General features: G+C 41.0%; 1 protein-coding gene across 8 annotated transcripts in view; it reads left to right on the top strand.

Moving 5' to 3' along the window:
- ICA1 (islet cell autoantigen 1) overlaps positions 1–26,547 on the top strand; it is a 145,342-nt gene that overhangs the window by 96,817 nt on the left and 21,978 nt on the right. For 6 of the 8 annotated variants that reach the window (XM_089917659.1, XM_022586959.3, XM_022586979.3 and 3 more), the window contains 6 exons: positions 5,629–5,754; positions 6,953–7,051; positions 20,238–20,335; positions 22,588–22,640; positions 25,284–25,346; positions 25,457–25,489. In XM_089917659.1, coding sequence (XP_089773785.1) covers positions 5,629–5,754; positions 6,953–7,051; positions 20,238–20,335; positions 22,588–22,640; positions 25,284–25,346; positions 25,457–25,489 — 472 coding nt within the window. The remainder of the gene's footprint in view (positions 1–5,628; positions 5,755–6,952; positions 7,052–20,237; positions 20,336–22,587; positions 22,641–25,283; positions 25,347–25,456; positions 25,490–26,547) is intronic. The other 2 variants (XM_022586986.3, XM_022586991.3) reach the window with 2 other exon arrangements.

Here is a 26,547-nt window from a genome sequence, read left to right as displayed (position 1 = left end):
TGGAGGGGTGGTCTATAAAAGAGCATACCAACAACCCCCATTTAAGCCACATTATTAGAATAAAGAAAAGGAACATTTTTGAAAGCAGGGTGAGGGTTTTGTTAAGGGGAGACCAAAAACAGATAGCTCCTAAAGTCTACACGTGGCTGCCCACACACATGCATGGTGCACACCCAGTCACTTATACATACTTCTGTACGTAATACAATGTCAGAATTGCTCCTGCCATCAGTGGATAAGTATAGGATAAATCAGGTCCAGTAAAATGACTCAGCAAGATGTTTGATCATCTGACCCTCTAGAGGTGTTAGTATGTTGGCCTCAGAAAAACAATCTTCTTTTAATGAAGCCAATTATCTGACCTTCTGTTTTTCAAGTGACTTCAGATAGGCTAGACTTTCTCTTGTGGCACCTTCCTAAAAGTCAAAAGAAGTAATTCGTGTATTCTCTGATCTTAAAATTTTTCTCTGAATGCAGGATGCATGGATAGGGGTGAATAGAGAAGTTAATTAGGGAGGAGTATTGAGAACTGGTTGAGAAAGCAAGCCAAGAATCCTGAGGTGGCCTGAGGTGTCTACAAGAACTGACATGAGTAGAATCACCTGATGGAAAAGGAAAATTAGACAGTGATACTGGGCTTGGAGTGGTCAGATACATAGGAGTCATCCTCTATACCCCCAACATCTAACCCCTCACCAGGTCCAGTCTGTTTTACCTACTAAATATCTCTCCAGTCAGAGCATTCTTTTCCATATCTAGCATCACTACCCAAGTTTAAAGCTACCATCATCTCTCCCCTTGACTCTAGATATATCCTCATCTATTCTCTTCTCCCTCCAATCCATCCACACACTGCAATGAGTGATCTTTTCAAACTGAAAATAGGGTTCTATCTCTTCCTTGCTTCAAAGACTCCAGTGTTTTTCCACTGCTTCTAAGATAAAAACTAAAATCCTGAGCACACCTCCAAGGCCCTGAGATATGCCCCAGCCCACCTCTCTTGCCTCATCTCACACCACCTTTCTGTTTGCTCTCAGCAATCCAGCTGCACTAGTTTTCTGGGGCCTGTCTTATTGCCCTCTACCCCAGGGCCTTTGCACATCCTCCTCCCCCTGCTGGAGCTCTCTCTTCCTTGCACAATTAACCATGCTCAGTCCTTCAGAAGAGAGCTTGAGCACCACCTCCCAGAACATACTCTTGTTCAGATTTCTTGGTAAATCATTCTTATGGAACTGTGTGGCTTTCCTTCTGATCACCTCACTCAGTTTGTAGTTATTTCCTCACTGCTATGAAAATGCCCACTGGACTGTCATCATGAGGCCTCCATTTTGCTCACTGTTATCGGCATGTGGAAGATACTCAGTATATATTTACTAAGTGAATGGATAGAGGGAGAGAGGCAAATCCATCTTCTAGAAGACAATGTAAAAGTAAGAGTAAGATGGGGGATGTGGCTTTATTTTACTTTTAAAGGAAAAAAAACACTAGGAAAATAATGCAAAGCTACTCTCAAATTATTTGGTTGTGTAGTAATATGAAGACTTTTCCCACTGAATGGAGAAGCCAGATTGTACTGAGTACGAATGGCTTTGGCTTCATCATATGTAATTCAAGTTGGGGCTAAGAGGTAGAATTTCAGGTTATGACGAGTAAGTACAGAGAAGTGCCCTGTAGTTTTGGCACACAAGACATTACTCCTTTCTCTGGTAAATTGAATTTCTGCAGCCTTGGGAAGGCAGGACCCATGCTAAAGAGGGTCAAATATATGTGATCATTTCCTAGAGCTTGGAGAATAAGAGAACAAAGCTGGGGCAACAGGAGTAAAATTAAGAAATAAAAAAAGATACATTTATTTGAAGATTTTTTTAAAGAACCTTGAAAACTACAGGAGCTCCTCAAGATGTTTCTGTAATTGAATATAATTTATTTGGGATTGAAAGGAGTAATAATCAAAACATTTTTTACTTAAGTGCATCTGGAAGCATATGAAATTAGACTCTTGTTGGTGGCCTATGCTCGCCTGTGTCCTTGGTGTTTTGTCCTCGGGCTGCAGACTGGAAATGTGTTTTAGAGAACAGACATGGAACACAAAATATTAAATGAACTTTGCCGTATTCAAAATGCCCAACAGTGTGACATCCTCCTTGTTTGGCAGGGAAAGGGCTCATTTGGCAACTCAGCAGTGCATTAAGTATTTTAATAATCATTGTTGACACACAAAGCATATGGCCTTTCAGAACTCACTGGGTCAAGTGCTGAATTCGTCTTCTAGGTTTCTAAAATTACTTTACAAAATTCAAACAAAATTAAATTAGGGCACATTTCAATGTATGTTAATTCATGAGCTTTGTGTTATAAGCAAGGGAATTAAGTTTTCTTTTAGGATAAAAGAATATCTATAAGTTTTCTTCTAGGATAAAAGAATATCTGTGTGTAACTGATTATGTTAATGTAAAGGAAAAAGCAAAATTCACATCCCCACAGAAAAGTAATTTGTATTTAATTAGAAAAATCTAGAACCTCCGCATAAGCAGGCCAGCCTCATGGCTACCTTGTATTTACTATGTACTCCTATTCATGCCTTAAGACTCACCTCAGATATCCCGCCATCTCAGAAGCCTTCATTGCCCCTTACTTACCGTTTATATCAGTTATGTATATGGCCCCAATAATGCTATGAAATAAGCAACTGTAACACTCAGTGGCTTAAAACAATAAGCATTTCTTATTGCTCACAGGTCTGTGGGTTCGCACATCAGTTCTGGTCTCTGCTGGGCTCACCCGTGAGCTGTGGGGAGGGAAGAGGCTCTGCTGACCGTGGCTGGCCTCCTTCACATGTCTGGGCATCAGCTTGCCAAACGCTGATCTGCTGGGACCACTGGGCTCTCCTCCTCGTGTCTCTTGCATACACAAGCCTCAGCACCTCTCCAACTGGCCAGCCCAGGCACATTCTCAGGTTGACCTGGGCATGTTCTCACGGCAGTCCCAGATAAGGGAGGGAGAAAGTGTAAGCATGCTGGCATTTTTTTCCCCAAGCTTCCAGTTTCATCACATTTGGCCCATTGACCAAAGCAAGTCATATACCAAGCCCAGTGTCAGAGTGGGAGGAGACTACAAAGTTACAGGGCTAAGGGTATGGATACTAGAAAGCCTGTACTTGGGGTTTTAATGCCATTGATCAACACCCCTGCCCATGCCACCCCCAGCATTAATCATTCCCTTGTCTGTGCTACCTCTGTCTTCACTCTTAGTTCTGTTGTTTTACTTTTCCCATTGTATTATAATATAGTTGCTAACTTATCTGTCTTCTCTAAAAGACTAGGGGGTCATTGTGCCTCTGCGCATTCATTCTTAAGTATTTATTGACCGCCTGCTATGTGTCTCATTCCTTTACAGACCTCCCAGCGCCAAGCACTGGTCCTGACACATAATAGGCACTAATGCTCACTAAGCATGTGTTGAATGAATGCATACATGAAAGCTCACATGTGTATTTATCTCCTCCCCCTTCAGAAGGAAAGGGTAAAGACAGGTGCTTCTCAGGATCCCAGTTGAGGAGTTCTTCCTGGCTCGAGCAACTGGTGAACCAGTGGGGATCTGCAGTGAAACTCCCAGCTGCTTAAACTTCTTGCCCTCCACACTCTTCCACTTCTCCCTTCAGGAACTTGGGTTTTCTCTTTTGTATCATCCCTATTCCTCTCAAAGGAGGGCAGAAAATCACTGATACTTAACACATCCTAACTCTTTTTATAGTCCGCACACCCCAGTAGCTTTCCCTAGAGTCTCTCCACTCCACAGTGAGGAATGATCGAGTTCTGGGATTTATTTAAGCTCACGGTGTGCTTTGAGAGGAGCTGGATGGTTTCATTTGCTGGTTTTCCAAGCTCTGTAGACCTAGGAACACAGAGGAATTCTTAGGTAATGCTTTACACAGCTACAGAAACAAGACCCTATTCATATAGGGTATTAACTCTGTCGATATGCTATTAAATGTACTGCCTGATTATTTTCCAATTCCATAGAAGCCTACAGGAAACCTTGTGCTTCTGGGTAGAATCATGATTTGGAGCTTCTTGATTTTTGCAATGGTTAGTGGAAGTCGTTTGGGGCAGCAGAAGAGCGTGGCTTTGGAGTCAGGCAGGCTAATCTAGAATGCCAGCCCTGCCTGTCAGTTACTTCCCCTGATGAAGCCTCGTACCCTCAGCCATCAGAGCGCAATAACAGAGGCTAACAGAGAATAAAGCTGGCATGTGATGAGCGAATTGTATTAATTGTTCACTTGTATCGATTGTATAATATTAATTTTGAATTATATCTATTGTTGAATTGTTTTGATTATTAAATTGTTACAAATGATAACAATTGTGTCAATTGCTACTGTTACTGTATAATACCCTATAATTTTAAAAGCTGTGAATATAAATTATTAGTGGTAAAATTAATACATTTTAAATCAAATAATCTTCATGTTTATTTTTATTAAAAAATAAAACTATCCCTTTTAAGACTACTTTAAAAGTTCTACTTTAAAATGGTACTCAGGTACTTTACCTTTAGAAATGGTCTGGAAATTTTCTTGATTCGGTCACCAAATATATATTCAGCACCTGCTTTGTACCAGGTCGTCAGGTGCCTATCATATAATGGTGATCAAGGTAGACATTGTCCTCGAGTCCCCGGAGATACCCACCCGAGGTATCCTGTGATGAAAGAGCTACCGTTAATGAGTCAGCATTATTCCCAACTCCCAGTTACCTACCTGGTAACTACAACTGCATGAATTATCTGAGATAAATTAATATGTGACTACCTTTCCCTGGTTAAAATAGGATATAGTGATGCTTCAGGTTAGAGGAAGGGGAAATTTTGATTCCACTATTTTTAATGTAGCTGTATTAGATTTTAAAACTTTCTGTATTATCATCAAATAATATGTAGAATAACATTTCTGAATCTTCCTGACCTTCCCTCCATCCCTGAATTACTGCACGGCTTAGGGATGGATGGAGGATTGCTGATGTACATATGCAATAATAAAAAGTTGAAAGTTTATCAGTGGGGATAGTTTTTTAGGCTGTGTCACAATTTCCTAGATGGGATCTCGGAACAGAAAGAAAGGACATTAGTGGAAAAGCTGGTGAAATCTGAATAACATCTGTTGTTTAGTTAATAGGATTGTATCAGTGTTAATTTCATATTTTTAACAAATGTATCATGTTATGTAAGATGTTAACATTAGGGGAAGGAGAGTGAGGAGTACATGGGGAATTCAGCTTCAAAGAACCATAGGAAAACAGTAAGGCAAATATTATCCCCTTACCACCCTGCGTGTTTCCAGACTTCTTCCCACTATGGTCAGTTTGTGAATGCCTTGAGAGGAGAGGAGTTCTACCATTCGACTGAGAAAAATACTAGGATGGTAAGTCTGCTGTAAAATCATGATATACAGTACTGTCGTTTAGGTCCTTTGGAAGTAAAGAATGGATATTGTAGCATCTTCTCACTTGCCTGGAATTTTCAAAGGTGTTTTCTTACGTGAAAGAGTTAATCCCGCTATTGGTGTTTTCTCACTGACAAATTTTAACCAAACAGTTTGAGTGGTTCAGAGATTCTCTTTTACTTTCATAGGTGCAAACACAAGTTCGCCTTGCCAAAAAAAGCTTTGACAAATTGAAGATGGATGTGTGTCAAAAAGTGGATCTTCTGGGAGCGAGCAGATGCAATCTCTTGTCTCATATGCTAGCAACATACCAGGTAACCAAGTGATGTTTGATGCAGCGGACCAAGAATGTTACAAGGTTTAGATAACAGAAAAATGGTGTTTGAGCCCAAAGTATGGTTTGGGCATAATGAAGTTCAGATTGCCTTTCTCATAATTTACTTCCCACATCTCTCTTTTTTAGCATCCTACAGTTAATCAAACCAAATGTTAGCTATTCCCTGTATATACACTGTAATTCCCCACTTCCCTGCATTTATTTAGGTGGTTCCCTCTGCCTGTGTGCTCTCCCTCTCCACTTGTGCCTTTCCAAATTCCACTCTGAGGTACCAGAGTGTCCCCTCCTTCAGTAAGCCTCCTCTGAACTCCCTTAGCATTGTTGCTGTAATTCTCACGGCATGGGCACTTCCTCACCAGGTTGCCATAATTTAATGAACTTGCTTTTGTCTCCTCGTTGCCTGTCAGTTCCTTCAGAATGGCACTCGTATCCATCAACGGTACTATTGAGCACCAGCTGAGGGTGGGAGGCAAACTCTGGGTGTTGTAGAGAATATACAGTGGATAAAACCAGATTTCCTGTCCTCAAGGAACTTAAAATTTAGAAAGGAAGTCAGAGACAGTAACGTCTGACTATATTTTCTCTACCTCAAGGGCAGAACAGGCTGTGCTAAGTGAAATGAGATCTACAAAATCCAATGGAGGCTTGAAGAGGGAGAAATGGAATCAATTGAGGGAATCACAAAAGTCCATGGTTAATGACTAGCCCTGGGTTTTGGAGGATGGATCAGATGGGACAAGTACAAAGAGAATGGAGAGGAGAATGTCCCAGGTGGTGGAGCAGCATGAGCTGTAGGGGGACAGGGAGCCATTAAGTTTGGCTGAAATACAGGGTGTAAGTAGGGGCATAGTAGGAAACAAGGCTGCAGAGATAAGTAAAAATCGTGTTTCAGAAAACCTTGAGGGGGACTTCCCTGGTAATCCAGTTGTTAAGGCTCCGTGCTCCCAATTCAGGGGGCCCAGGTTCGATCCCTGGTCAGGGAACAAGATCCCACATGCTGCAACTAAGAGTTCGCATGCTGCAACTAAGACCCGGCACAGCCAAATAAATAAATAAATAAATATTTTTAAAAAAAACAACTTTGAAAGCCAGAGATGGGCACACTTCTTTCTCTAGGACCCCTGATTAGATCTGGGCATTTAAAATGCTAATAGCTTTACTGTCTTTCTTTACAGACCACTCTGCTCCATTTTTGGGAGAAAACTTCTCACACTATGGCAGCCATCCATGAGAGCTTCAAAGGTTATCAGCCATATGAATTCACTACGTTAAAGGTATGAGAGCTAGACATAATCAAAAAATCTAGAAACAATAAATGCTGGAGCGGGTGTGGAGAAAAGGGAACCCTCTTGCACTGTTGGTGGGAATGTAAATTGATACAGCCACTGTGGAGAACAGTATGGAGGTTCCTTAAAAAACTACAAATAGAACTACCATACGACCCAGCAATCCCACTACTGGGCATATACCCTGAGAAAACCATAATGCAAAAAGAGTCATGTACCAAAATGTTCATTGCAGCTCTATTTACAATAGCCTGGAGATGGAAACAACCTAAGTGTCCATCATCGGATGAATGGATAAAGAAGATGTGGCACATATATACAATGGAATATTACTCAGCCATAAAAAGAAACGAAATTGAGCTATTTGTAATGAGGTGGATAGACCTAGAGTATGTCATACAGAGTGAAGTAAGTCAGAAAGAGAAAGACAAATACCATATGCTAACACATATATATGGAATTTAAGAAAAAAAAATGTCATGAAGAACCTAGGGGTAAGACAGGAATAAAGACACAGACCTACTAGAGAATGGAGTTGAGGATATGGGGAGGGGGAAGGGTAAGCTGTGACAAAGCGAGAGAGAGGCATGGACATATATACACTACCAAACGTAAAATAGATAGCTAGTGGGAAGCAGCTGCATAGCACAGGGAGATCAGCTCTGTGCTTTGTGACTGCCTGGAGGGGTGAGATAGGGAGGGTGGGAGGGAGGGAGACACAAGAGGGAAGAGATATGGCAACATATGTATATGTATAACTGATTCACTTTGTTATAAAGCAGAAACTAACACACCATTGTAAAGCAATTATACTCCAATAAAGATGTAAAAAAAATTAAAATAAATAAATATTACATTAAGAAAAAAAGGTATGAGAGCTAGAGAGGCCATTAGAAAATCTCATAAAAAGTAAAGATTTGTTTCTATCACCAGCAATGTCTGTTGAAGCAAGCATCATTATTATAACAGACTCTAAATGTCAAAGAGAGAATTATGCCCCCTAGTAGGGTCTTTTTTACCACATCAGTATTCAATACAACAATAAGCCACAGCCATCCAAAAACACAGGTTGAACCTTGGTACTTGTTACTGGGAGATGAATTGTGGCGAACTTGAGCCTAATGATTGGCCCTGCTCCTTTAAAATACTTGTTTGACATTGCTAAAGAGAAAGTTGTGCAAGTCTAGTACACTTTATTACTTTTTACTTATTAACTTAAAATATACTCACTTAAGAAGGCATTTTCCTTTCTTCCCTTACTTCTAACAAATATCATTTTATTCTGTGAGTACCATCCAATATAGAATATGATTTTTTCCTAACACTGCAGTCATATTTTCTAATTGAAGAAGCAACATTAAACTCAATGATTTCTCAACCCAAAAGGAATACATGCAAAATGTCAGGTTCTCAGTATTACAACTGAAGGTGGAATCACTTTGCTCTGTAATGGTTGCTGAGGGTGAATACATATCGAGATATGGAAGTGATTTGGGTTCTAAAAGGATTTTCAGAATGGTGACAGAACACAGGGTGCTTTGTTGCCAGGTCGTATCTCTGAAAGGAAGAGACCAGGAAAGAACTAGTTAAACTTCACCTTGAAATTACCTTCCTTTTAATTTTTCAGGCAGTTTGTAAGTAGGTCTCGTCACTTTGCTTGACAAAACATTAAGAAGATTTTTCTTTTTTCTTTTGCCTTAAAACACCTCTTTGATTTTGAGATGCTTATAATGTCACTGCATCTACAAAAGTACTAAGACAGAAACACTTTAAGATCATGACCCTTTAATTGGAGGTCCCAAGAGGAACGCAAGACAGTCCCCTCACCTTGTTATGTACCTGACCTGACCCCAGACAGATCCCCTGGCCATCGAGTTTGTTTTTCCTGATCCCCTTGTCAGCTGGTCACTTACTCTTTCACTGGTGCTTGCTGACATGCTGCATAGTGTAAACAGTTGAACTATAAGCACTTGAGGGGACAGACCTTTTATTTCTTGTGCATCGTCCTTGGTCCAGCCAGATGTTCTGCACACAGCGAACCCGCAGCCTTCCTTATCACACTGGCTATGTTACAGCTGTTGGTAAGGACTGCATGCCTTCTCTGTGATTTACTGCTGCTTTCGGCGCCTTAGGAAGCAGCTATCCCGACCAAGGCAGATTGATTAAAATTATTATAACTCACACTACTCACATTTCTGACACAGGCCTGAGCAGAATCCCATGGATTAACCTTTGGTAAGGCAGCAAGTGTTAGGTTTTAGGGCATAAATGTGTGTCAGAGTTTATATTATAATGAATACAAAGGTTATCAGTCATTTGAAAGACAACCGTACATAACACAAGTTGGCCAGATGGAAGATGAGATAATGCCTATCTCAGATACAGTTTTAAAGAGGTTCAGATTTGAGTTAATTGATAAAGTACAGTATAAAATCATGAAATTGAAGTTGTGCCACAAGCATAGAAGAATCCTATGTGTATCCCTGGCCTTCTGTGCTGAGGAAAACATGACTCCTTAAATTTTGCTGTGATGTTTTTCCTGCATAGAGGACCAAGCTGATTATGCTAGAGGCTTTCTGGGCAGAGAATTTAGTGAAAGTTTGATGGCAGTGCTTCAGGTATAATTCCACATATTTGGGGCAGATGATTGCCCACTGCCTTTTTTTTTTTTTTGCGGTACGTGGGCCTCTCACTGTTGTGGCCTCTCCGGTTGCGGAGCACAGGCTCTGGATGCGCAGGCCCAGCGGCCATGGCTCACGGGCCCAGCCGCTCCGCGGCATATGGGATCCTCCCGGACCGGGGCACGAACCCGTGTCCCCTGCATCAGCAGGCGGACTCTCAACCACTGCGCCACCAGGGAAGTCCCTACCCATTGCCTTTTACATCCCCCAAGCCTTCCTTAAATTATGGTTTAAGTAACAGTTTATAGTTCAGTTGTAATATAAATTCGGTAGGAGTAATAATACATCTGTTAAGGTGTAATAAGATTATAATAATGTTAAGGATGTTAAGTGTCCAGAAGTAAACCAAATAAACTATGCTTTTATTATCTCTTTAGAACGCTATTCCTCTAGGCTTTCAGTGATGACATGTTATATTAGAATCTGAAGCTAGTAGCTAATTACTTTCTTTATATGGACTCAAACCCGTGTCATAGAACACTGTTATCACCCAGCCCATTACTGCACAGATGGAGGCACGTTGCATATCGTATTGTATGCCACAAACTATGAGAATGACAACCATGAATACCTTATGTATCACAGTCAAGCATGGACTATAACCTTACTTACCAACCCTCTTGCACTAATAATGTTTTAAAAATCCAAGTCTTTTATATAAAAGATTTTGGCTTGATCAAATCATCTTTCAATACATATAGGTATACATATGTGTACACACATATGTATATATATGAGTGGCACTGTATATCAATAATGAATATTTTGAAATTTAATTAAATATTTTCATGGTTTACTTGTTCTTTGGATTTACCTAAGCAAATAGCTCCTTAAATGCCTTTTGGGATGCTGGCTGGAAAGAAAACATTGTCTGTGGGGAGGTGTGCCAAGCTCTGTTAATGAAAAGCAACCCATTTGCTTTCTTTGCTGTGGGGCGTAGTCTGAGTGTGTTGATAATTGTGCTATTGCAGCTGTATTTCCTGACTGTTAGTTTTATGCTTGATGAAGGATGATAATTAATGTGTTAAACACTCAGTGCATCCTGTTTGGAGGGAAGAGCCTTTTGCTGCAGAATTACAGAGATGTAACTCGTGTCCCAGAAGTTCATTTTATTTCTAATGAGCCTTTCTCTAGAAAATATGTGTAATTCTTTCTTGTATAATATTTTTATTATAAAAGTGAATTGAGTCTTCACCTCACACAACTTGAAATTTTTCCAAGTGACAATTTTGACATTTTAGGAATATTTTGTGGTACTATTTTATGTGACAACAGCTATTACATTTTTATTCAGGCCTGACTATATTGATTCTACATTTATTGACATATTCCTTCATTGTTCTAATTTCATGATAAATACATTTTTGTAGCATTTTAACTTTATGGAAAATTTAGCCTTGAAATTTAAAGTTAACAAAAAAATGGTTAATCTAATAATTGTAACAGCTCAAGACTATCTTTTGAGTGGTTTCCCATAAAAGAAGCAATTCCCTAATCTCATATTTTCAAGCAATAAATATTTATTGGTTCATTACAATGCTACTAACATATACTTTTGCATGAATTATCATTAGTGTGTTAATTTTAGACTGATTCCACATCATTTGGGAATGTCTTTTACATGGTAGAAATTATCAAGTCATGGGGATAGGAATGGAATGTGACTAGCCCTATCTTGAAAGCTTTTTTAGAGAAAATAATTTAGACTAAGAGTTTAAAACATTTTTTTTTTTTTTGGAAGAAAACTAAAAGAAATGCTGTCTATAGGAAAGCAGTACCTGTCTTAAATTACCAGCCTTCAGATGTGGTCATGTTTGCTTCATCCTTTCAGGATGTCACTTACTTACACATTTCTCCACATATCCAGAACAGGCATCAGGAAAAAAAAATTTTTTTAAGAAAAAAAAAAAAATAGCCCTCCGGAGTCAAGTGGCTTTTCACTGGAAAATCTAAAATTCTGTTTGTACCAGTGGCCTTTTCTCCCCTATCTGACGTGCTGGCACATGCGCTGAGTTGGATGTCTTTATAGAGAAGTGAGCATTGGGCCCTTTGAAGACGTGGACACGCTCCCTGGGGGCTGGTTGAAGGGAAGGCATGTCCTTCTGCACTGGTATTTGTGAAGAGATGAGGACCTATATTGAATGGCAGTGGTCAGTAGCAGAGTGTAGTCCTGTGATGTGCCCCACTGAGGTGTCTTGGGGAGGAAAGCCGGTTTTTGACTCTGGTTATGGGATAAATCAAAGCATGTGGGAGCACAAGCCCTGGAGCCAGCCAGATCTGGCTCTGAGTCTAGCTCTGTCACTGCCCAGCCGTGTGGCGGTGGTGGTTGTGAGTGTGGCAGCCTTGGTGGTGGCACCAGGAGCTCCATGGGCGGGGGGGGAGTGGGGGAGGGATGGACTTATTAAACATTCTGTTAGTGGATCCAGAAGACAGCCATTGGCGGTTTCGATACAGAAGGGTTTGTTGTGGTTGTCAGGTTCTGGAGCCCAGCTTCAGTTACTTCCTTATGCACCATTTTCACCCTAGGTTATTAGTTTTGCACAGGCAAGGCTTTATGGCAGTGGAATAGGAGGTCTCACTAACCTTGCCCAGGGAAACCCAACCTCCTCCCTCCCTGCTCCCCCAGACGCTCTGGCAGCCTTTCTGCCCTGCAGACCCTGGTCTGGGCTCAGGTCATTCCCTCCAGGGATAGGAGAGGGCAGGGCCGGTCTGCACCCCAGAAAAGCAAGAGGGTGTCCCACCCCTGTAACAGGGCTAATTCTGAAAAATGCACTTTGGCTTTGCAAGTGGCTCTTGGTCTGTGCCAAGATTTTAACTCTAAGGAAACCTGAATTTGAAAACCTAACTGTGCATGTTCAAAAATAACCATCGAAATGGATGTGCCACTGTTCCCTCCTCTTTCTCCTGGGGTCTAGGACTTAGCACTGTTATATGCAACGTCATTCTACAGACTCAAATGCTTTTAGCTCTAACAGTTCAAAAAGCATCTCTTTCTAAATTTTGTTTTTCTCAAATTCGCATGCCTCACAGCCTTCTTCCACCCACCCCATTTCTCAGTTAATCACTTGAACATTTACCGACAAGCCACATGGCTCTGTAGTTACTTGCTTTGAAAATAAAGCCATAATAGTTTTTATGAAAATTGGGTAAATATCCCTGCAATGCAATTTTAGTTGCCAGTCCCAACATGGCAATTACTCATGGTGAACATCCAGAATATCCTTTTAGACTTTCAAGTTTTTTCTCAGTGTCTTTACTTTACACAGCATTTAGCAGAATGATGTTTTTCCCCAAGCTGCTCCAGGCCAGATCATTGCCAACAGCAAATTGGGCTGCATCCAGGTCACTGGGAGAGGAGCGGTAGAGAGACTGACCGTGGCTACCACTGAAATCTGAGGTATTTCAGATTGGATGGGGACAAACCCAAGCGTGGCTGGTCATCCATTCATCCTTGATGACTGACATTGGTTCTTCAGGGCAGCTGGTAGCCCAGGCCCTGTTCACAACAGTAAGATGCTTCTCTCCTCACCACCTCTTCTTATTTTCCACCTCTTCCTTGAGGGAAAAGGAAAAAATATTAGCATTGTGTGCGTAGTTACTTTATGCCAGGCGTTCTGCTAAGGGTGAAGTGCAATAATGTCTAGAAGAATTTGTCATGGTGCGTGTGACTCTAATGTACCAAGGTTGGGTCTTACAATGAATAATACGTTAGGTTCAGCATTGACATATAGAAAGTGCATATATTTTAGTTAATCCTCAAAGCAGCCTTGGGGAAGTGGGCATACTTGTTCTTGTTTCCATGTTTCAAATGAGGAAACTGAAGCTCAAAAAGGTCTAGTAATTTGCCCAAGGACACATGCCCAGTACATGGTAGATCTGGAAACAGGGATGCTTATGCTTCTTTCACTCTGCCTTGTGGCACTTCTTTCAGGTGGTGTTCTGGCTGTGAGACAGGAGGGTAGAGAAAGCAGAATCACCACCTTTAAATAGTACAGCTATAGGGCTTCCCTGGTGGCGCAGTGGTTGGGAGTCCACCTGCCAATGCAGGGGACACGGGTTCTTGCCCCGGTCCGGGAGGATCCCGCATGCCGCGGAGCGGCTGGGCCCGTGAGCCATGGCCGCTGAGCCTGTGCGTCCGGAGCCTGTGCTCCACAGCGGGAGAGGCCACAGCGGTGAGAGGCCCGCGTACCGCAAAAAAAAAAAAAAAAAAAAGTACAGCTATAAATTTTCAATTAAAAATAGCACTTTAAAGTATTTTTTTTCCATGTCCTGGCTATTTTATTTATTTTTAACATCTTTATTGGGGTATAATTGCTTTACAATGGTGTGTTAGTTTCTGCTTTATAACAAAGTGAATCAGTTATACATATGTTCCCATATCTCTTCCCCTTGCGTCTCCCTCCCTCCCACCCTCCCTATCCCACCCCTCCAGGTAGTCACAAAGCATCAAGCCGATATCCCTGTGCCATGCGGCTGCTTCCCACTAGCTATCTACCTTACGTTTGTTAGTGTATATATGTCCATGCCTCTCTCTCGCCCTGTCACAGCTCACCCTTCCCCCTCCCCATATCCTCAAAGTATTTGCTTGAAGGCGAAAAGCATCTTTTATATGTCAGTCTTCGAATACCATGACCCTTCCTTTAGAATTTGAAATGAAGCCCTCTCCATCTCCTTGGCACTTCATATGAAAGGGGAATTCAGTAAATATTCTTGGCCTGGCTATTCAATACAGTTTCTTAACTAGTTGTAGAATTGTAAAGACCTGGATTTAAATATTGCTTCTACTTGTTAATGGTTGAATGGCCTTAAGCAAATTACTTCACCTCCCCTGATCTCCATGTCTATGTCAGGAAATCGGAAGGACAGTGTTTATCTGGGTTTTGAGAGATGTATGAAACATGGAATGCGGTACGTAACACAAAATGAGCCCTTAAGACATCTAATTCCTTTTAGATCTTTAAAAGTCGTTGATAAGAAAGCACGTTTTGAGTGCTTACTATGAGCTTGGTACTCTGCAAAGACATTATCTCAGTTAATCCTCACAATGTCCCAAGGATGGTTTACTTGTCTCCTTTGCTCTGATGGGTAAAGAGAGGCTCCCGGGGGTGAAGACCCTGTACCAGGGCACAGCACTACGTGAACTATTTCCGAAGTCCATCTCTTTCTAGTACACTATGATGCCTTCCCAGTACTAATTTTCCATCTTTTTTTTTTTTTTTTTTTTGGTTGTGCCGGGTCTTAGTTGTGGCATGCGAATTCATAGTTGCGGCATGCATGTAGGATCTAGTTCCCTGACCAGGGATCGAAGCCGCATCCCCTGCGGCTGGGAGTCGAATTCTTAACCACTGCACCACCAGGGAAGTCTCCATCTTATTTTAAAGAATAGATTGTGTTTATTTTTCTGTAGTTTTACTGTTTAACTTTTTTGTTCTACAGTAGAATTCAAGAGTACCTTCTGGTCCTAGATTAATTTGTGTTCCTTGTACAGTGCCTTTATAAATTTATAGCTGCATGGGTGGGGAGGACATGTGAGCTAAATGTCCATAAATTATGTGGCTCATACACATCATCATGGCCTCTGCTTTTTATTCCTCATGTGCTACTAATTATACAATCACAAATATACACAAACCCAACTGAGTTCAGCATCTTTTAACCATGCCGTGCTATTTTAAGCACTTTTATTTCCTTTTATAAACAGTTATTTGGCACCTTTATATACATATCGTGTAATTAATGGGAAGTAGCCTAAGAAAATTAAAAGTAATAAAGATTAGAGGAAACGTTACCCAGTTGTCAAAGTTAAACATTAAATTTAGGTCGTTAGATGAGGGCTGATTGCTGTTTCTTTTGCCTGTGAAATTTGTTTTGCTGAGTAGTTTTGCTTTCATTCAGATGAATGTTGCTGTTGCTTTTATTTTCCTAATACAGGAAGTAGTAACTCCCTTTATTATATTAAGCTGTTTCCTTTCTAAGACACTTTTGCAAGCTCGGTCTGTAAGTTTCCTCTGTCTCGCTGATCTTACATATTGTGTGTGTGCTTCCTGAAACCATTTAAGCATTGATGGAAACTATTAGCATGTCAGTGCAGCCTTAACAGAGAAAGGTTACTTGGTCTAAAAACATTCCCTCCTTCACAGAGAACCTTTCAGTCTTATATGATGTTGTATTGCTTCTAATTCATAGTGATTTTCCCAAGCAATTTTAATGAAGGGCCTAGAAGGTTTGGGGTTTAGAAACAGAATGCTTTGACATTTTATTTCTGGACATGGATTTGAACATGGCTTCCATCAGCCAGTGATTCAAACTACTTCCATCTGATGGCTGCCTTGTCTGCACAGTCAGCCAGGCGTCTTAGATTCATTTTGCCTGAGCAGATGTTCACGTCACACAGAAGATGCTGTCACCTCTGACTTTTAAGGATGCTACAGGGTTAAGCATTTTCAGATGAGTTTTGGACTTTAATCTGAAGAATTCACCTCTACCCGCCTGCCTCCAGTTGGGCCTTTATAATCAGACCTTGGAAAATGTGGTGATTCACCATGTAGAATATCCTGTATCTGACAGTCACACCCGGGAACTGATTTTGAAGGAGGAAAGCAGACATGATTTGTCCTCCATAATGTTTCAGAGTTCCTCTAAGCCCCTTTATATCTTCAATGTGTACCATCTTTTGTAAGAAACAAGTTCCATATGTGGTGTTGCAGGTTTTTTTCCCTTGCTCTGTAGAGGAACATATAGCTTAGCTGGATCTAAAACTCTCTCTTGCTTCAAGAGACGCCTTCTGAAAATGTTCTAAAATTGATTGTGTTAATGATCACACAACTGTGACTATATTGTAAACCATTGAATTGTACACTTCAAATGAGTGAATTCTGTGGTATGTGAATTATATCTCAGTAAAGATACACACACACACACCCACACACACACACACACGAGTCCCCTTAGTTCAAAATTCTAATATTTAATAAATAAGCCCATGTGCTCAGTATTAATTTTGCTTATGATTTTCTAAGCCTTTTCACATTATTCCCCTAGCCTTTGAATTTCCTAGCTAAAGAGCTCTAATGTTTGCAGTTTAACCTTATGTACATTAATTTATCAACCAACAGGTGCATACACAGCACCTCTCTTGAGTGGCAACAACAAAATTGTTTTAAGGACAATGGTAATGGAAGGAAGGAAGGAGTGATTGTCACAGGAATTATTAATAATAAAGTAGCAATTGGAACTGCAGCCATTCTGTTGGTGAAGCACAATAGTGACTTAACCGTGATGGTGGTGACAGGGGGCCAACAATTGAGTGCCTGCTAATGGCCCAACAGGAGCAGGGGTTGAAAAGAAGGAATAAGTGGTTTACATCACAAAGGGGTTGTCTGAGAGCTGCTGGAGTGTGGTTCTGAGGGGAGGTCAGGCTAGAGACAGAAGGGATGATAACCATGGAGCTGTCAAGGGCATCTCAGGGGCTTAGGCGAGCACTGTGGCAGCTAGACATGGCCGGCTGAGAGCAGCTGTCCTGGCCCCGCCACTGCTGATTGATACAAAGGAAATGCAGAGAGAAGATAACTGAGCAAACCAGGAGGCCTGAGCGAAGCATCACAGAATCTAAAAGCAAGACTTGGAGCCGGCGGAGCCTTCTCTGGAAATTCTCCTGGCTTCACTTTGACCACGGCTGGACCACTCTTTAGAGAATAAAGCTGCTGGAAGTGGGGTGTGTATGAGTGTGTGTGTGAGTGCCGTGATTGGCAGCTCAGTTGAAAAGAGTAAGTCCTTGACATCTGTTCAACTACTCCTTGTGGTTGCACATTTCCAAAATGCACACACACACACACACACACACACACGTGCCCAGCTTTTACCAGATGCCTTTGGGTGTACACACACACACACACACACACACACATATATATGGAGAACACCAAGACTATGGTCCATATTCCAATTGCTTCATTTGTTCCAATGCTGTCCTTCATAGCATTTCCCCCTCCAGCCAAGGATCATAGAGTCCATTTAGTTGTCATGCAGTAGAGAGACAGAAAGAGCAAAAGAGTATAAAGAAGCTAATGGGGGCAAAATGTTAAGTATTGAGGAATGTGGGTAAAGGAACATTCTCCCTGTGTGACCCCTGTTGACCTCTTTATCCCAGTCTCATGAGACTTGTCCTGTTACCCACTACTCTACAGCCGAAACAAGCCAAGCTGTTCCTACCGCTAGGCCTTTGCACCTGGGGCCCGTGGTTCTCCTGAGCTGCATGTGGATGGCTTCTTCCTGCCATTTAGCTCTGAGTTGAAATATCACTTCTAAGAGAGGACATTCCTGCTACCTGCTACCTTATGACCCAATCATTTTCTATCCCCCTATATCAGTTCTCTGCCTGGATCCATCACTAGCTTGTAATTTTGTCTGTCTTGTGCACCATGTATCCCCAGCACCCAAAACAGCCCCTGGCCTTGGTATGTGCTCAAACACTATTCGCTGACTGAGTGTACTAATCTAAATGTCCAGAAATAGGGAATCATTAAAAGCTATGGCAATGCCTTATGGATGTGGTTTAAGCAAGAAAATGCATCAGAATCCTAATCAGGGGACATATATTCAAAGAGAACATGTAGCCCTACCTTAGAATATTGGCAATATAAATTAAACATTTATATATTTTTAATTCAATATTAAATGTTTAAGATATATAAAATCTTTTTTATATTCTGCACTCAAATTGTTTTAATTATGAAATATCTACATACATTAAATTGGTTAAGAGGGCATCTATGCTCTATAAAAATATCTACTATACAAACAAGGATTCCAATTGTATAAGTCGTATGAGTAAGAAAAAAAACAGAAAGGAAATATTATAAAAATAATAACTATTTTAGGGAAATGGAATTACGAGTAATTTTTCCTTTTTTACTTCCCAAACATTCTACATGTGGTTTTATTACTTTTCTAATTAAAAAAATATTTTTAAAAGACAAAACATAATACAGGATATGTATAATGAAATACTAATAAAACTGTAAGTGCAGTTTGGAGATGGAAGGACGTTCTTGAATTTGGCATGCTCGGTGAATGACGCTTTATGAAAAATGGTAGTAACTGGTCTGGACTTTGCAGAGACTGATAGGACTTTGAGGATAGACAGATAGGTAGAGAGAGCTTTTTAGGTTAAAGCAGCAGAATGAGCAAAGATAGGAAGGGAGCAGCTAGCACACAGGAGACCGTGAGGAGAGAAGCCTAATTGAACGGAAGGACATGTGAGGTTAGTGGGAATGCATCTGGAAGAGTAGGATAGGGTCACATTTTAGAAGATCTTTTAAATTGGTCAGAGAAGTTTAGACTAGAAATGGAAGGAAATAAGAAACTACAATGGGTTCTTGAGAAAAAGGGTAATGTGATGGCCTGGGTGTTATAGGAAAATTATTCTAGCAGGAAGAGTGACACCAGTGTCCATCTAGTGTCCATGGCAGACACCAGAACCAATCACAGCTCCACTCTGCCAAGACTCAGCCTTCAGACCATCTTCAACCAGCCCTCCGGTCAGCCATCAGTCCGAGTTGGCATATGAAAAGTTATTGCCTCCTCTGTGTGTGTGTCATACTAGAAAAGTGAAGGATGGGAAGGAGACAGGAACAGAGAGGTGAAGACCCAAAGGATGAGGACTTTAATAGTTCTGAGAATATAAGCAGGATAAGTATCTTGAGATATTTCTTTTTTCTTTGTATTATAATTAGGCCAGAAATGGAGATCTTTTTATATAACTCATTATTCAGTTGTTACAGGAATGTTTTGCTTTTTCAGGCTTTGTCACTGGTGTACAGTTCCTTGGCACTTGCTTTTAAAAAACAAAAAACAAAAAACCTTTCCTTAAATATTTAATAAACTTTAAGAACAGTCGCTCAAAGAAATTATGTGCCAAAAAAAGACTCTCACCCGTTTTTAACCTACAAAGATTTGGATGCACCTGCTCTGTCCACTCGTGGGAGTTAACTTGTCAGAAATTGTTAAGTCACTATTTTGGGTTTGAAAAACAAAGGGTTTGTTTCCTCTTGTTTTTTTAAAAAAATAAGCTGTTTTATATTGCAAAATAGCAAACAAAATTAAAAATAAAATTGTCTCATCTTTGGGGGAGAGAAAGGGGAGAGAAAGCTTCTACTCTGTCAGTGTGTGGGCTGCAAGCAGAACAGAATGTTTATCTTAGCTGCATGTTAAAGATGGAACATAAAGTTAGCAATAGCCAAAAGGCCTTCTTTTGAATAACTTATCACAAAAGGGAAAAACATAAATCTAGTGGCAAAACAACTCTCCTTTATAAGCTAGTATTTCCTGGATAGGTCTGAGAACATCCAAAATTTCATTTCTGTCCACTTGTTTGGTTCAAGGTTACCTCCCCAAACCTCTAATTCAGGGTTTGATTACTGGGACGCGTGGCAGTTGAGTTTTTAATTGACCTTTCATTTTCTTTTGTTTTCTTTCCTATTACCCTGATCAAGAGCTTACAAGACCCTATGAAAAAACTGGTTGAGAAAGAAGAAGGGAAGAAGATTGCCCAGCAGGAAAGTGCAGAGGCCTCAGTGGAGGAACCAAGTCAGTAAGTCACGGCTCCTTCTCTTGGCAAACCTTTCTTCCCACAAGTAAGGCCACCGCCATCCTCGCAGACCCAGTCTGCCAGGGTTTCTGACACAGGGTGATTGCTTTACTTCCTCACTTCTCTGAGTAGATGTACTAAAATTGAGGCCAAACTCCTCCCCTCACATATTCCTGCTAGGCTGGGACTCACTTATCCCAAGAAGAGACCCCTTTCTGGGGTCTTAGGAAGGGCAACTTGTGAGGAGTTGACTGGGGCAAGAGAGGGCAAAGGTCCCCAGTACTCCCTGGCCTCAGACCCAGCTTCCTGCTCTCTGGGATTTCTGCACCCCATCTATTCCTTTTGTCACCATCAGTTACAAGATCCTGTCCTAGATAGGAAATCCCCGGCTTTTCTCTCATAGAAGGAAATAACTTACTAGCTTACCTCACAACACATGTAGTACTCAGGTGTTATGATACACAAGTGTTGGGTCTTGACATTTTGTTTCTACGTGCAGACTTTCTGTTTCCTCCTCTGTGAAGCAGAGAGCAGCTTTGAGCACAGGAAGTGACTCTCCATCATCATTCCTTGCCTCTTTACAGAGAAGCCTCCTCCAGTCATTTTTAAACGCTGAGATGAACTTTTCAACATATATGCTGCATGATTCCTCAACTCATACAGCAAGGAGGAGGTTTACATGTGAACCTATGTCTTTTTCTGTTGAGATGTCATAGCCCGTGGGAATGGGGTTAATCTTGAGCTGGCTAACCTAGTAGATTACCTTACCTCCATTTGTTCTTCCTTTTCCACACAAAAAAGTTTAGATGACAATCTTGTGCTAAAACAGGTTTACATTTTTCCTGTGTTTCTAAATCAGGTTTTAAATATCTTTTTCGTCTGACGGAAGTATTTACCACCAAGAGTAACCTTCTTTAATTTTATTTATTTTTTTGCGGTATGCGGGCCTCTCACTGTTGTGGCCTCTCCCGTTGTGGAGCACAGGCTCTGGACGCGCAGGCTCAGTGGCCATGGCTCACGGGCCCAGCCGCTCTGCGGCATGCGGGATCCTCCCGGACCGGGGCACGAACCCGTGTCCCCTGCATCGGCAGGCGGACTCACCACTGCGCCACCAGGGAAGCCCGCCTTCTTTAATTTTAAAGCAAATACTAGAAAATTTCTCTAGTGCAGAACAAAGACAATTTTTCACTGTAGGAACAGCTATAGAATGTGCTCTGAATCTAGTACAATTGACTATTTGAGGGGGAAGCAATTTAACCTATTACTGTTAGTAATGGTGATGCTAGCTACCATTTAGTGAGCACCTACTGTGTATGAAACACAATGCCAGGTGCTTTATTCATGTTATCTCAACTCATTCTCATGATGACCCTCCATGTAATTAACATAGGCATTTCCCTGTTGTGTTAATGATGGAAGTGGGGCTCAGAGAGGTTAAGGGACTGCCCATGGCCCCTAGTATAGTAAGAGGCAGGACCTGGAGTGAGTTCTGGTGCCTTTTTTTCACCATATATGTTACTGCAATCAAAATAAAGCATTAACTTTTACTTAGAGAGGAACCACCGAAGATTAGTTTTGGGTGGTTAGTTTTAATTAATTTCATATTTCTTCATTATTTTTAGTACTTCCTTTTTTAAAGCTCAAAAAGTAACTAGTTTAAATGACAATGAAACTTAATAAGAATTTTGTTCAGAAATGGCAGGTAAAGTGAACCACTTTGCTAGGAGGGGGATTCAGAGGCACCAGCTGAATCTCAGGGTGGTGATGTATCTGCGCCATCATCTTACCCATGAATATTGAGAGTTCAGTAGGCGACAGTCTTGTGGATTTGAGGATGATCCTGCTTTCAGCCTTATGTAATTTAGCTAACCTCCTGAGGTATCCTCTCCTGTAACACCACGAATCAGAATAAACACCTGCTTGTCCATCAGCTTTTTAACTATGTTTTTAAAGTGATAACTGTAAGTATCTATCTTTGTTATACATAACTGCCCACCTAGATATTTACAGAATATGTGCCTTGGCATGAAACTAAATTCAGACGTTAAGATACTAGTAACCAGTTTTAGTACAGGGACAGAAGAAAGCCAGCAAATTTATTTCTTCTTCCAAAAATATATAGCTTGTAAATGACTCTATGTTCATATTGTGTGTGTGTGTATGTACAGTAATAGATATTGTACAGAAAATCTGGCTCTATCATAAGTATAACATTTTCAGAACAACATTACTAAACTTTGTTTTTTAATTTTAAGGTTAATTTCATTAGAGGATGAAAACCAGCACAAGGAATCCTCTAGTTTTAAGAGTAAGTTTCGATTTTTATTTAGAATTGCTTCTGAAATACTGCTGCACAACAGCCAGCTCATTTTCTTTTTTGGTAAACTTCTTCTAGGCCTTTTTTTCCAATTGAGAAAATTCTATATTAATTTGCTTCCTATCATTTAAGTTTTAAATTTCAAATGTCAGTGCTGTTGACCCTATAGCGTTATTGAGAGAGGTTGTATATTTTGAACTAGAAAACAGCATCATTAGTCATTTCAGCAGCAGCCTGTCAGGGGAGCATCACTATTGATACTATTTCTTTTACAACAGGTGATAACATTTCTGCTATTACCATTACGAGTTGTAACTGCCATTTGGGCTGTAGAGATGGTTGCAAAGAGATTACATGATGACATCAGGGGAGTTCGATTTTGGCTGTGTCATGGGGTGTGTATTGGTCATGGTTGGGAACAGATGGGAGAGCTCAGACACTGCTCTTCCAGGTGGTTCCTGGGCCTGCTCAGTACTGAGTGGCACCAGATCCCTCTGGCGTACTGACCCTCGTGTGGTCGGAAGAGGGATCAGAGCACTGATGGACCAGACAGTGTGCTTTGAAGGGCTTGTCAGCTATTCCTGCCTTCTGCTATTACAGCCCATTCATTCACTGGTGGTTCTCGCATGAGGAGCATGGGGTAGGGTAAAGTGTGACAGAACTCAGGATGGAAAGCTGAGCCTTTCGCTGGGACTCAAATTCTTGGAGATGCAGGGGAAAGTTTTATAGGTAATAGGAAGAGAACTAAAATTACCCCAACCGCCTGTTCAGCCTGGCCCTCTCGGAATGTATCTGCCTCTGCCCTTTGCTGGGGCAGCCTTTCCAGGAGACAGGAGGGGGCAGATTACACCCTAGAACTCCCCCTCTCTTCCATCTCTTCCCTTCACACTCTGTCTTCCTTCTTACTTTCCCAACCACATCACCTACTTTATTCTTCTCCCATTTACTGCTTTCTTTGCTTTTCCCCCATCTGTCTTTCAACAGGGAAAAAACAAAAACAAAAAACTATCACTTTTTTGCCTCTACAGCTTGGCTTCGTGTCATCCCTTCATGCTTGTATGCCTTCACTTACTCATGTACTTGTTCATTTGTTCAGCGGATGTTAATAGAGAGCCACCTCTGTGGCGGACACAGCACAGGGCTCTGGGCCCATGGTGATGGACCCTTCCAGGATGGGGCTTACAGTCAAAAGGGGAAGCAGGTGGTAACCTAACAATTACACAAGTAACTGGGCAACTCCAACTTGGGTGTGGGCTGCAAGGGCGATGGGCCTGTGTGTTAGGGTGACTTTACCTGTTCGAGGGCATCCGGGAACTGGCTAAGTCAAGGCTACTGCAAGACCTATCAAAGCAAAAGAAACAGCCTGGGCAAAAACTATGAGCCAGGGAGGACCAGGGGAAGGTCAGAGGAACAATGTCCTAGAGGTTGATGGAGGGAGTAAGTGGTAGAAGAAGCCAGAGAGGCAGGCTGGCCATGTAAGAGTCTCTGACTGTATTGATCCACACCCTCCAGCCTCAGGATCATGCAGGGCTGACAGCACAAATCTTGTGGGAATCTAAGTAATTGAATAGAAAAATTTTAGTTTTGTGGGAAAAATGTAAACTCCAGTTGATTCTATTTCTATTCAAATTTTCAATATAGATCGTTTATTTATACAACATGCGACAGTACAGGGGGATCACATTTTCTTTTTGTGCCGTATGTTCACTTGCTTGTGGTAGCTGCATAATATTTTGAGATCGTAAATGTTGATTTCCTTATTTTATATATACACAGAATGGAATCCATTATAATGAAGTGCCATCTGTCCTTTATTCTGGGACCTGTAGAAAGTCTAATGTACCTATGAGCAAACCAAGTTTTAAGATCGTTATATTGTGCGTACACATGCACACGCACACACTTTATCAGGCAGAAGGTACAAAGAGTTCCCATATATGCCCTGCCCCCCGCACATGCATAGCCACCCCCACTAGCAACATTCCCCGCCAGGGTAAACAATCAATGAACCAACACTGACATATTATTATCTCTCAAATTCCATAGTTTCCATTAGATGTTGTACAGTCTGTAGGTTTTCACAAATGTTTAATGCCATGTATCCACCACATGCAGAGTACTTTCACTGTCCTAAAAATCCCCCGTTGCTTCACCTATTCAACTTTCCCTCCCCCAAACTCCTAGCAACCACTGATCTTTTTATTGTCTCCATAGTTTTGCTTTTTCCAGAGTGTCATATAGTTGGAATCACGCTGAATGTAGCCTTTACAGGTTGGCTTCTTTCACCCGTAATCTGCCCTTTTATTTTAGCCAGGCCCACGTGGCTGAGGTTCCTTAGCACACCGTCACTCGATCTTCTAGTACTTAAGTCACACATTTGTCCGTAGAAGGAGAATTGTTGATCAGTGTCATATAGTTTTCTACCAAACAAAACAAGGATTCAGGGCTGTTAACTCAGCATTCATTGAGAGCCAGCAGCTTGGGTAAATTATCATCTGAGGACCCCTGCTTCTGTGTGAGTGAGTTTGTGGATACCATTTCTTCCTGAAGCCATGTATTTACCTTAGCGTTAGTATATGAACACACACACCTTTCTGAATTGGTGATAACCAAATGCATGTGTTATATTTACAGCTGAAGATGGAAAAAGTGTTTTATCTGCCTTAGACAAAAGCTCTATACATAATGCATGTTCAGGTAATCTAGATTAAGGAAAACAACTCAATTTTAGTAATTTGACTCAAACTCCTTACAAAATGAAAATGACTCAATTTTCTTTTCTTTCTTCTCCTCTAATGAACCTATAGATGAACTATTAGACATGAAACTCGAGGAAGGTGGTAAGATTTATGCATTTCTTTGGGGTTATAATTTGTTTAATATTTTAAATACTGTTGTTACATGCAGGAAAATGTAATTTTTATCTTTTGAATAGCTTTGCATTCCCAAGCAATTGTTTTTAGGTGACTGTCATTTGTCTTTATAAGTGACTTCAGATATTCTCAAGCACAAATAGTATGTGTAGATCTGTCATCTTTAGTGTAATTACATAATGTTCAAACTACTAAAGCTAAAAGCTATTATATCAGAGGTTGAATGCTGGAGTAGAAAAAAACCATGGCTTTCAGAATCAGACAGACCTGAATTTAAATATGGTTCTCCTATAAATGATCTCTATGGCCTTAAGTAACTTGCTTCATACTTAAACTCTTTTAGCCTCAGTTGTTCTCATTTGTAAATTGGAGCCAGTAGCAACAGTCTTGCTGGGTTATTGCCAGGATTGGAGATCAAGTATGCAAAGGGTCTTTCATCGTCTCTGACACAGGGACACTCTCCAAACGGTAAGCAGAGATGGTAGGACTAGAAATGTTGCCCTGCTGGGACTTCCGTGGCAGTCCAGTGGTTAAGACTCTGCGCTTCCACTACAGGGGTCGCGGGTTTGATCCCTGGTTGGGGAACTAAGATCCCACGTGCCACGCATAGTGTGGCCAAAAATAGATAAATTTTTTAAAATAAATAAATAGATTATAAATTATGAATTTAGGCAATTTTCAAAAAAAGAAAAATCTAATTAAAAAACAAGAAAGAAAGAAATGTTGCCCTGCTGATGTACTGTGCTTATCTTCATTGAACCTTAGTTAAATGCACAGGGAAAGCTTGCCTGGCCACGTCCCACACCCAAGTTTACCAGACCTAAAATCATTTACTAAATAACCCCCCACAAGAGATTCCAGAACTATGGATTTGGATGAGACATGCCTAGTCTTAAGCGATCCCAAGAAATTGAGTGTGTTCAGCTTGGTCATAGCCTTTGCTTTCCATCCTACCCCTGAGATTCTCAGCCAAATTCTAGAGCATCCCTTGCCCTGGGTGTCTGGCATACCATCTGCCCTGGTCT

This window comes from Delphinapterus leucas, chromosome 9 (genome assembly GCF_059928025.1).
Source record: "Delphinapterus leucas isolate spDelLeu-1000000601 "Yukka" chromosome 9, BTC_Dleu_Yukka2, whole genome shotgun sequence".
Lineage (NCBI taxonomy): Eukaryota > Metazoa > Chordata > Mammalia > Artiodactyla > Monodontidae > Delphinapterus > Delphinapterus leucas.
The sequence above is the reverse complement of the archived record's forward strand: the minus strand, read 5'-3'. Positions and strand labels throughout refer to the sequence as shown.